This window comes from Muscardinus avellanarius, assembly GCF_963383645.1.
Source record: "Muscardinus avellanarius genome assembly, chromosome: 9".
In the NCBI taxonomy this organism is placed as follows: Eukaryota; Metazoa; Chordata; class Mammalia; order Rodentia; family Gliridae; genus Muscardinus; species Muscardinus avellanarius.
In genome coordinates this window covers 98,104,465-98,116,880 of record NC_137795.1, presented here as the reverse complement: position 1 = coordinate 98,116,880, position 12,416 = coordinate 98,104,465, and the positions used below count along the sequence as shown (strand labels likewise).

Below are 12,416 nucleotides of genomic sequence, written 5' to 3'. Positions count from 1 at the left end.
TTTCTCCTTTCCTGTGATGCGTATCTAGGCGACGGCTGTGGATTAGGGTTGTTATTTATAATTTCATATTTTGCATACATATCCAGGGTTGTCTGGCTAAATAGCAGTGGAACTCTGGGGTCGTGGGTATGAATAATACCAAATTCAATACATACAATACATACAAATGACTCTCTGAAAAAGCTGTAAGGAATTTACACTTCAACTACTAATGTCTGGAAGGGTCTGTTTCCTCACACACTTAGAACTTGAGTCTTTAATCATACGTATGATTAATGTATGTGTGCGCGTGCACGCGCGCGCGCGCGCGCGTGTGTGTGTGTGTGTGTGTGTGTGTGTGGTGCTGGGGGTCAAACCTAGGGTGTGCACATACTAGGCAAGTCCTTTACCACTGAGCGACACCCTTAGCTCTTTGTTTTGTAGTGCTGGGGATTGAACTCGGGACCTTGTGCATGCTGGGTAAATGGTCTACCAGTTGAGCTAATCTCTAGCCACACCCTCCATCCTTCTATCAGATTTTAAAATCTTTGACCAATCCGATACAGAGGGTGAAAAGTGTTAACTTGCTCTTGTTTATATTCTTTAGATCAGGAGTGATTCTCTCTCTTGTTGGATTTTAATTTATTTTATATATTTTGGTGCTGGAAATTGAACTCAGGGGTATTCTACTTCTGAGCTACACCCCAGCCCTTTTATTTTATTTTGAAACAGGATCTCGGTAAATTGCTGAGGGTGTTGTTACTTTGCTGAGGCTGGCCTTGAATCTGCGACCCTCCTAGCTCAGCCTCCTAAGGACCGGGATTATAGGCATGTGGCACTGTTTCTAACTGGATTTTAATATTTAACAACAAAAACAACACTAAGACTTCACTTGTTTATAATCCAGGATTACAGGCTGCACCACCACGCCCACCATTCCCTTCAACATCTCTCCCTTCTTCCTGAAGGCTGAGGCCGGCCGAGATGGCGTCTGTGTTCCGCAGTGAGGAGATGTGTCTGTCGCAGGTGTTTCTCCAGGTGGAGGCTGCGTACTGCTGTGTGGCGGAGCTGGGAGAGCTGGGATTGGTTCAGTTCAAAGATGTAGGTACTGCATTCTTTGGCGATAAGAGGCAGGTGGGGTGGGAGTAGATAAGTCTTTCACAATGATCTAGCAGAGCACAGGCAGGAGCCGGGGCTGGAGCGGATGGAATTCCGTGGCTCGCTCCTTCCTCAGCAAGGTCCTCCCTCCAAGCCTGGCTCCTCCGGAGGAGTGTTTCCAACTCTAATCACAATTCCTGCTCACGTGTGTCACGGCGTAGCATCTTCAAACGCTGGATATAGATCATGGGCACGTAGATTACCAAACCTTTTTTTTTTTTTTTTTGGTACTGGGAATTGAATTCAGGGGTATTCTACCCTGTAAGCTTTACCCCAGCCCTAGATTTTATTTTTTGCTTTGAAACAGGGTCTCATTAGGTTGCTGAGAGTCTCAATAAATTGCTGTGGGTGGTTTTAAACCTGTGATTCCCCTGTCTCAGCCTCCCAAGTATTGGGATTAGAGGTGTGTGCCATCACACCTGGATTACCAAACCTTTTTTTTTTTTTTTTTGGTACTGGGGATGAAACCCAGGAACACTCTACCTCCGAGCTATACCCTCAGCTCTACTTTTTATTGTTTTATTATTATTATTATTATTATTATTATTATTACTATCATTATCATTATCATTATTTTGGTGGTACTGGGGTTCCTGGAAGCCCTTCTACATCCTGGCTACACTCCCTGACATATTTTTACATTTTTATTTTGAAACAGGGTCTCCTAAGCCAGCGCGTGCGGCTGGCTTCGAACCTGCGCGATCCTCCTGTCTCTGCCTCCCAAGCGCGGGGATTAAAAGCGTGCGCCACCACGCCCGGCTTATTGTTTATTTTGAAACCGGGTCTCACTGAGTTGCAAAGGGCCTCACTAAGTAGCTGAGGCTGTCTGTGAACCGTGATCCTCCTGTCTCAGCCTCCCAAATGCTGGGATTACAAGCGTGCGCCACCACACTACGCCAGGCTTCTAGGGATCGTAAGTGTCTGGGATGTCCTACCCCACAAACAATTTATACCCTTATCAAGCTCCTATTGAGCTCAGTTTCAAAAATTAGCCCTTCTTTATTTCCTTGCCAATGTCAAAGCTAAGGATCATACCTGCAGCCGGGGTCATATCTTGTTCTTTGTCCCCCTGCTTGGCGGCACAGGACCAGACGTGAGGCAGGTCCGCAGAAACATTTATCGGGCAAAGGCTGAGGTTTGCCAACACGAGGGTTGGATTTTAGTTGAGGACCACTATGCTGACATAAAGCCGTGTGCTTTCCCAGGCCATTGGTATTCCTGGCTCCACTGAGGAGTTCCAGCGCATCTGGATAGCAAGCATATTTAGAAAACCTCAGCAACGTAGTGAGATCCGGTTTCCAAAAAAAAAAAAAAAAAAAAAGGCTGGGGATGTAGCTTGGGAATAAAATTCTCCTGGGTTCAATACCCAGTACCGATAAAAACTAAATAAGAAAAACTTAGATGTGGGAGGACCTTGTTTCTCTTGGAAACAGGAGGGCCAGCATGAGTCATGTCAGGGGCAGAGTGTAAGAACGCCATGGCCTGTGTTACCTGTTACTCACCTGCCTTTTACATGGAAATATCAATTCCTAAGACAACTCTGGCTACATCCTCCAGCCTTAAAAAGCTGCTGCAGTATCAAAGGACACATGTCATCAGCGTTCACGGCCTCACACATGCCTGTGGTTCCCCTCCTAGTTAAACGCAAACGTGAACAGCTTCCAAAGAAAATTCGTGAATGAAGTCCGCCGGTGCGAGTCCCTAGAAAGAATCCTCCGTAAGCCGCTTTTCCCTTACTGTCTAAATATAAACCGCAAGGGGGTAAATATTTGCCTGGCTTAATTAACACATGTGCCCCGTGTGTAATACTTTCCCAGGTGGTCGGGGAGGCGGGGGGTGGAGAGGTCGGAGGAGGTTCCCAGGCGCCGTGGCAGGTCCCGGGCAGTTCAGGCCGCCGAGCTGGCCCCATGGCACCTGTCGCGGGAGCCCACTGCTGACTCGTGAGAGCCCTGGTCACCGTGTCCTCTCTGGTGGTGTTGTCCGTCAGGTTTTCTAGAAGATGAGATGCAGAATGAGATTACGATCCAGTTGCCCGAGAAGTACCCAGAGTCTCCTCTCCCGAGGGAAATGATTACCCTGGAGGTAAGTTCTCCGCTTTCCAGTGGTCCCCAAGGAAGGACCCACGGAGCCTGTGCCCTCAGAGCCCTGAGGTGCTCGGGAGGCCTTTCCTTGGTGGTGGGAGGTGAGAGAGCAGATGGACCTGGCTGTCACTTTCAGGATTATTGGACTAGAAAGATCCCAGTGTGCAATTATTGGGGTCACTCCAGCTGCTCCAGAGAGGGCCGCTTTCCTTTCTCAAAGCAGCCACGGGAGTGATTCATTCATCCTCATTCTCTCTCCCTTTCTCTCTCTCTCTCTTTCCTCTTGAATTTCCCTAGATTATTGTTCTACCTCTGAGCTACACCTCCAGCCCTATTTTATTTTTTGAAACAGGGTCTTGTTACGTTGCATGGGTCTTGAACCTATGATCCTCCTGTTTTAGTCTCCCAAGCACTGGGATCACAGTGCATACCATCGCGCCCGGGTCTTTTGTAAGATTCTTACAGGCAGGGAAGTCCTGTCTACATGGTGCCACTGAACAGGCCAAAACATGGGCATTCCACATATGTTTTACTTACCTGCCTGTCATAAAGCAGATGACAAATTGACTCTTTCGATTAGTAATTTCTCTTTTGTCCCACCTGGCGGAACCCCGGGCCTCAGGCATGCTGGGTAATTGCTCTACCACGGTGCCACACCCAACCCAGGAGGAAGCTTTCAAGCAAGGAAAGGACTCCCCTGCTCCCCCATCCCCTCCCGGTTCAGCTTTATGCCCAGTCTCCTAATTCCAGTTTCAATAATGCAGCAGTCCCAGCCGGGCGTGGTGGCGCACGCTTGTAATCCCTGCGCTTGGGAGGCGGAGACAGGAGGATCGCGCAGGTTCAAAGCCAGCCCCACTGGCTTAAGAGACCCTGTTTCCAAAAATAAAAATAGGTCTGGGAGTGTAGCCCGGAGGTAGAAGGGCTTCCAGGAACCCCAGTACCACCACCACTAATAATAATAATAATAATAATAATAATAATAATAATGCAGTCTCTCCCTTCCCCCGCCAGCTCTCGCCTGTCACCCTCGACCTTACCCACCCGTCCTCCTTGCCTTACTTTCCGTCTTTCTCCTCTTGTTGCTGCACCGTAGTTACACTTCATAGTGGGGGTAAATGTCATCCAAACACAGCCCTCCCACACGCCAAGCGAGCTCGGTGGTGATGCCTGCGCTCAGGGCCGCGCTCCGTTCCAGCTGTTTCTTTCCTTGCTTCTGCCCTTTCCCCTTCCCACCTACCTCCCCACCGCCGCCCACAATTCTGCTGGGCTCTGTCCTCAACTGTCTAAAGCCCCTTTGGTTTTCCATTTTCTCTCTACCCATGAGAGAAAACATTTGGCCCTTGACTTTCTGAGCCCAGCTGATCTCATATAATCTCTAATTCTACCCATTTTCCTGCAAATAAGAAAAAAGTACAAGGTTCTTTATGGATGAGTAAAATTCCATTGCGTGTAGATACCACATTCACGTTATCCATTCGTCTGTTGATGGACATCTAGGTTGGTTTTATAATTTGACTCTAGGTTTTATGATTTGGCGATTGTGAATTGTGCTGCTCTAGACATGGACGCACGTGTATCACTAGAGGATTCTGACTTTGATTCTTTTGGAAAGATACCCAGGAGTGGCATGGCTGGTTCCATCCCTAGTCCTCGGAGGAACCTCCGTGCTGGCCTCTGTAGTGATTGCACTCATTTACAATCCCACCAACGTGAGCAGGAGTTCAATTCCCCACATCCTTGCCAGCCTCGACTACTGTTTTCATTCTCCATGATTATCACCAGCCTAACTGAAGTTGGATGACATCTCAGTGTAGCTGTGTGTGTGTGTGTGTGTGTGTGTGTGTGTGTGTGTGTGTGTGGTGTTGGGGATTGAACCCAGGGACGTTCTACCTCTGAGCTACACCCCTAGCCCTTTTTTATTTTATTTTATCTTTGGAAACTCGGTCTCCCTAGGTTTCTGCGAGTTTTACTACATTGCCGAGGCTGGTCTTGAACCTGTGATCCTCTCGTCTCAGCCTCCCAAGTCCTGGGATTCTAGGTGTGCACCGTCACACCCGCCTCAGTGTAGCTGTGATTTGCACGTCCCCGATTGCTAATGATGTTGACCATTCTTTTCACCTCTTTACCCTTATTTCTGAGTAATAGCAGGAGTCTTCTAGGTTTTCCAGTTTTCTTATCCGCTCCAATCTCTTCTGCCTGCGCCACCAGGCTAACTCCTGGCCTGGAACTGCTTCCTCTCCTCACAGGTCCCTTCTCCTGGGGGCCATGTGTGCTTCCCTGACCGTCCAAGCCGCCGTCCTGGCCCGTCCTGACCTCGCCACCCCCACCCCGGGAGCTTGTCCCTGGCTGGTCTCTGCCTTCCCAGTCACCCCCCATTCTAGAAGCCTTCCATACTCTGTGTAACCCCCTATTCTAGAAGCCCCCTCTGGCTTTGCGAAAGCATGAAAATTCCTCCTGCTTAGAGCTTCTGCTGGGCTTCCGATCAACATTACGTTTTCATATTCAATCCTCTAGCTCAGCAGCTCAAACTTCTTGACCTAAGCCATCTTTACATTCTTCCCTATTATCAAGGGTTCCAGAGAGCCCGATTTATGTGGATTATAGCTACCGATATTGATGTGTTAGGACCCAAAATGGAAAACAGTATAGGAGAGGCATTAATTCATCTGAAAACAATATCTCGTCATACGTTAATATGTTTAAGTTGAAAAATAACTATTTCCCAACACAAAAAATCTTTAGTGAGAAGAGTGGTGGTGTTTGCAAACTCCTCAAGGGCTCAGACTGATGGAAGACAGCTGGGTTCTTCCGCTTGGACTCTGTCCTGATAAGCTGTTTTCATTGATGTACATAGAGATAATCTCACCTCACTTAGATACATAGTGCCGAAAGCAGGGAGATCTTAAAGTCTGGGTGTTCTTCTGTGATATGTTGGAACTTGACAGGCAAGGAGACATTTTTTTGGCAAACAAATAACAGATATTTCCACTTCTATCTTGAAATGATTTGGCCGCTTTAAAAAAGTTCGTCCCATTGAAGTTAGTGTGAGATGATTGGTTTTATTCTCTTTTCTAAAGCCTATTATGCCCAAGCATACAAGTTCCAAGTTTCACCATTTTAAGCTTAGAATATTCAGTTTTGTTTGATATAAATAAGCTTTATTTGGGAAGGAGAGAAGCTAACATGGATTATTTATTTATTTTTTTCCATAGATTATACAGATAACTTTTTCTCTTGCTTATTTTTAATCTCTTTGGAGAGGGTGTCCCTTAAATAGACTTGAAAAAAAATCTGAGCCGGGCGTGGGGGCGCACGCTTGTAATCCCAGTACCTGGGAGGCTGAGACAGAAAGATGGCAGGTTCGCAGCCAGCCTCAGCTACGTACTGAGGTCCTCCATAACTCAGTGAGACCGGTTCAAAATAAAGAATAAAAAAATAGGGCTGGGGGTGCAGCTCAGAGATAGAATGCCCCTGGGTTCCATCCCCAGTACCGCCAGAAAAAAAGAAAAAGGAAAAAAGAAAGAAAAAGAAAAAGAGAGAAGAAGTCCTCATGCCATGTGAGTTTGCTCTCGGATTGCTGGCGGTTTTTCTTATCATTAGACCTCCTCACGGACCCATTCTTTAAACGTTTCTGTCTTCTTGTCTTTGGTGTCCGTCTTCTCTGTGTAGCCTCTTTCTGTCACCTGTCCTGGCTCTCCAGGTCCCCACATGGAACAGTGGAGGTTTGGAGGTGAAAAGAAATTTCTCTTTTTATATTTTCCTGATCATTACATTACAATTTTCCTGGTCATGACATCCCTTTCTAATGTTTTATTTTTTTGTGGTACTGGGCTTGAACCCAGGGACATTCTACCCCCAAGAGCTACACCCTCAGCCCTTTTTATTTATTTTTTATTTGAAACATGATCTTGCTAGGTTGCTAAGAGTTTCACTAAATTGCTGAGGCTGGCCTCGAACCTGCGACCCTCCTGACTCAGCCTCTTGAGTACTGAGATCACAGGTATGCACCACCACGTCCAGCTATTTTCTAGTAGTTTAATTGGGAGGAAAGATTCTGTGGCTTCCTCCACGAAGCTGCCTCCCTCCCCCCAGTGTCTCCCCATTTGATGATGGGGCTCTGCAGAGCGGGCAGCGGCCCTGGCTCGCTGTGGCTGGGCGGCCACTCCACCTGTGGCTATGTTCTGAGGCACTGACTGTCTCTTAGATGTGTGGGCACCGGGGTGGGTGATGCATGGTACAGATGTCGGTGCTTTCTGCCTGGCTTACCGTCTTTTTTCCCTCCTGCATAGACTATTCTAGAAAAATTGGAAGGAGAGTTACAGGAAGCCAACCAGAACCAACAGGCTCTGAAGAAAAGCTTCCTGGAACTGACAGAACTCAAATACCTCCTGAGGAAAACCGAGGACTTCTTTGAGGTTTTTGGGGTTTTGGGGGGCAGGGTGCTGTTTATTAAAAGCCCCTCTCCCCAGAGCCTCAGATTTTCATTTTGCACACTGTCTGGTTTAGAATATAAATGAAACACTCAGTGTCCCTTGGCCAGGACCTTGGGGGAAGGGGAGAGGATTTCAGATGGAATCGGAGGCAAAATATGGTGTGCATTAAAAAATACATGCTCAAAATGCTTCCATTACAGAAGCCGGATATGGTGGTGCACGCCTGCAATCCTAGTACTCTGAAGGCTGAGATAGGAGGATCCTAGGTTTGAGGCTAGCCTCATCAACGTAAGGGGACTCTCAGCAATCTAGTGAGACCCTGTTTCAAAACAAAAAATTAAAAGGGCCAGGGTAGAACTCAGAGGTAGAATACCCCTGGGTCCAATTAAAAAAAAAAAAAATTAACAGAAGGGAAAGTCAGAAGCAAGAAGGACGATGAGTTTGAGCAGGTTTAGGGTTCTAATAGAAGAGACCAGGGAAGCCCTTCAGTCTGGCAAGGAGCGCTCTGCCTGTTCAGTTAGAGCTTCATTAAAGACAGGCAAAGTGCCGGGCGTGGTGGCGCACGCTTGTCATCCCCGCGCTTGGGAGGCTGAGACAGGAGGATCGCGCAGGTTCGAGCCAGCCTCAGCTGGCTTAGGAGACCCTGTTACCAAATAGAATATAAGAGAGGTCTGGGAGTGTAGCCCTGTAGAAGGCCCCTGGCTTCCACCCCCAGTACCACCCAAAAAAAAAAAAAAAAAAAGATAGCAAGACCCGGGGTGCGGGTGATTCTAGGGTGCCCGTGTGGGTGATTCTAGGGTGCCCGTGCGTTTAAGTGACGGTAGTAGTGCTTTGGCTTTCAGACGGAAACCAATATAGCTGAAGATTTCCTCACTGAAGACACATCTGGTCTCCTGGAGTTGAGAGCCGTACCTGCGTTCATGGCCGGGAAGTTGGGGTTAGTGTGACCTGTGTCTTGAGGGCTACTTATGTATAGAGGGGCCTTTGGTTCTTAGCTCAATGCCCAGCTCAGTGCCCGGGCTTCCCTGAGGGTTTGAATGAATGAACGAACTCATAGCCCCGGGACGGGAGCTTTGGCCTAGGAGCAGCAGTCTCCCACGCAGTAGCGACCCGAGGCGGTCTGGGTAGGCTGGCGGGTGGAGGCGGTGCGTACCCCGTCCTGTCAGTGGCGACGCACCTGTTCTTCAGCCCAGAGAGTGCCATGTGTGTATTGCTTCTACAGAGAAAATGTGGGGACCGTTATTTCATTTTCTCAACTGTCCTCTAGCTTTGGAAGACAGCTAAAGATATATGTTTTTTTTTTCCCCTTACCTTTAAAATACCACCATGATAGAATGCATTTGGAGTTTGGGTTTTAAATATAATTAGAAGTAATATAGTTCTTCAATCAGGGCATCCTAAGTAGCCATAATATGATGTGTAATGCTCACAAAAATATGGCCGTTCAAATGATGGGGTTTAATTCAGCATTCAATGAAATTGGTAAATTTTAAAGCATTTCTGAGCACTGTAGACTTGGAATTTCTAATTTTTTATTCAATACATACTTGAGGACCTAGGCATTGGATTTTAAATGGAAGAAGAATATTTATTGAAAGTATATAAGCCAGGTTTGGTGCCGCACACCTCAAATCTCAGAACATGGAAAGCTGAGACAGGAGGATTGCAGGTTTGAGACCAGCCTCAGCAATTTAGTGAAACTCTTGGTAACCCAGTAAGGTGGCGCACGCTTGTAATCCCAGCCTTTGGGAATCTGAGACCGGAGAATAGTGGTTCACGGACAGCCTCTGCTACTTAGTGAGGCTCTTTGCAACTCAGTGAGACCCTGTTTCAAAATAAAGTATAAAAATTGGGGCTGGGGATATAACTCGGAGGTAGAATGCCCCTGGGTTCCATCCCCAGTACCAGAAAAAAACAAAAGGCTCTGGGAGTATAGCTCAGTAGACTGCCCCTGAGTTCAATTTCCAGTGCCTCGCATATGCACACAAAAGAAAATATTTGTGTCTATAGATGTAGCTCAGTGGTAGAGGGCTTGGGTTTGATCCCCAATCCCCCCCCAAAAAAAGGGGGAAAAAGAAAAAGAAAAAGAAAAAAATTTTGATCCAAAGGAAATATAAAGTCAAGGTACATTTGAAGTAATAATAATAATGAAGGCAATGAAAGTTACCACTTCAAAGATCATATGGGAAGTTTAGATCAACAATTATCTAAGTACCTGGATAATGGGGGGAATCAATATGTGTTTCCTTCTTAATATATTAAAATGTTTTATAGAAGAGACCCTTGTTGAACATGTGTTTCCATGAGCTACAATGATATAATAAGTGGTTTATCATATCTTTAATGACAATAAGTAAATATTGTCATATATTGGGATGATAAAGAAACCTCAAAGTATCAAAGAAAACAAGCCGGGCACGGTGGTGCGCCTTGTAATCCTAGTGCTTGGGAGGCTGGGTCAGGAGGACTGCAGGTTGGTGGCCGGCCTCAGCAACTTGTGAGGCTCTCTGTAACCTAGTAAGACTCTGTTTCAAAATGAAGAACAGAAGATAGGGCTGGGAGTGGAGCTCAGAGGTAGAATGCCCCTGGGCTCTATTCCTCTTACCACAAACAAACAAACAAACAAAATCAAAGAAAATAGAAGGTCCAAAGAGGCTTGGAGTTGGGCTGGGATGTAAAGTGGCCTTGGACCCCCATCCCAGCCCTGTGGGAAGACGCCTCTGGCTCAGAGCAGAGGTCCCTCCTCCCACGGCTGCCCATCTCCCGGCCCCACGGGCCCTGTGCCTCGGCCATGTGTCCTCTTCCGACTGCACAGGTTCACGACAGGCGTGATCAGCAGGGAGAGGATGGCCTCCTTCGAGAGACTGCTGTGGCGAGTTTGCCGGGGAAACATCTACCTGAAGTTCAGTGAGATGGACACGGTCCTGGAGGATCCTGTCACGGTAGGGGACTCAGGCCGCGGGGCGTATTCTCAGAAATTCCCGGAGCCCATCCCACGAGAGTCTCCCTTTCTCAAAACATGGAGTCTCAAGTTCTAGAAAGCTATTATCTTTTTCCTTTTTCTCTTTCTCCCTCTCTGTTTTTTTTTTCTTCTACCTCCGGGCTACACTCCCAGACCTATTTTTTTTTTATATACTTTTTATTTGGAAACAGGGGCTCTTAAGCCAGCGCGGCTGGCATCGAACTGCGCGATCCTCCTGTCTCCGCCTCCCAAGCGCGGGGATTACAAGCGTGCGCCACCATGCCCGGCTCCCTCTCCCTTTTAAAAGTAGATTTGAAAAGCCAATTCAAGGACTCTTTTTTAATTTTAATTCTCCTAGGCAGAGAGGTAACGTCAAAGCCCAGATGTGGTCCCCTTGGTGTAACAGACAGGCTATTACTTTAAGGCTTTAAAAAAAATTGTTCTAATTTTCCAGAAAGAAGAAATTAAGAAGAATGTATTCATCATATTTTACCAAGGAGAGCAGCTCAGACAGAAAGTCAAGAAGATCTGTGAAGGGTAAGGGAGAGGGTTAGTGGCTCTGCGATCGGTGACCGGCGTCAGAATTAGGGTAAGAGATACCCGGTGCAAAAAAATACGTGGCTGGGGATTCTTCCAGGTCATCAGGGTTTTAGAATAACCCTCATCTTTGACGAGGTGGTGCTAAAAATACAACTGGCTTTTAGAGTTGTGGGAATATGAACAGATAGAACTTGGAAAACCCAAACTGAAAGGTGACTAGAAGTAGACATGTTCATTCCCGTTTCTTTCTTGGAATTCTCCATATTCTCTGGAAAGGGACGGGCAAACTGTAGGCTCAGATTTTGCAGAATCATCTTCTGCGCAGTCCCTTGGGGCAGGAATTAGTGCGAAAGGGCATTGGCACAGGGGAAATCTGGGAGGGAGAAGACCGCGGAGCCTGCAGTCTTGTTTCCAAAACACCTTGCAGGCCCTGTGGTTTGAATGAGGCTCATTCATGGGACCTCAATGCAGTTTCAGTGTCTGGTGCGAGGGACGTGTCGTGGATCCCCGGGGCGTAACTCGTTTTCTGACTGCCGAAGGGGAAACTGTCTTAGGGAAGGCTGGACATCTGAGCCAAGCAGCTAATGGTGGCCTGGCGGAGAAAGGACTGCAGAACCCTTTTCAGCAGTGACCCAGTGTGTCCTTTGGAATGTACAGGTTTCGAGCGACCATCTACCCCTGCCCAGAGCACGCGGCGGAGCGCAGAGAGATGCTGGAAGGTGTCAACGTGAGGCTGGAGGATCTGATCACCGTGAGTGAGGGGTCCCCAGGTCTGGTGGGACCGCCTGGGCCTTCTCCACCTGAGCCCTGGCCCCCTGGCTGGGATGTTTGCGCTAGTCTCTGCCTGTGGCTGCAAAGTATTGCACAATTAGAAAGCTGTTCCTCGGGGCTGATGACTCTGCCTGTTCGTAATGCTCCGCCCAGGCTAGGATCGCAGCAGCCCTGTCCGCCTTCAGGAGGACACCCTGGTCGGATCAAAGGGGCCCTTTATTGCCGGCCTCAGCCTGGAGGGAACCCAGGATCCTGCTAACCAGCCACTAAGTTGATCAACCAGTTTGACCAGTACTGAATGAAGCCGACCAACTAATTCTGAAAAATAGAGAGTCCAGTTTCACTGTGTGAACTCTTGCACGTCTCCAACCCATTTCCTTGGTAAAGCCTGTCATCCAGGGTGACACCGGGCGCTTCGGTGATTAGAACCCGCACCGGTCACAGCAGCTTTGAGGGTGACCACTGAAGTCAGCTGGGCTGACCTCGGATGGT

General features: G+C 47.7%; 1 protein-coding gene across 1 annotated transcript in view; it reads left to right on the top strand.

Annotated features, from left to right (window-relative positions):
* Positions 1-963: 963 nt before the first annotated feature.
* ATP6V0A4 (ATPase H+ transporting V0 subunit a4) overlaps positions 964-12,416 on the top strand; it is a gene marked incomplete at both ends in the record, with an annotated part of 48,176 nt that continues 36,723 nt past the window's right edge. Inside the window, 8 exons of the mRNA XM_080701564.1 lie at positions 964-1,080; positions 2,776-2,854; positions 3,125-3,219; positions 7,508-7,633; positions 8,494-8,588; positions 10,467-10,593; positions 11,068-11,150; positions 11,811-11,904. Of these exons, the coding sequence (XP_080557690.1) occupies positions 964-1,080; positions 2,776-2,854; positions 3,125-3,219; positions 7,508-7,633; positions 8,494-8,588; positions 10,467-10,593; positions 11,068-11,150; positions 11,811-11,904 (816 nt within the window). The remainder of the gene's footprint in view (positions 1,081-2,775; positions 2,855-3,124; positions 3,220-7,507; positions 7,634-8,493; positions 8,589-10,466; positions 10,594-11,067; positions 11,151-11,810; positions 11,905-12,416) is intronic.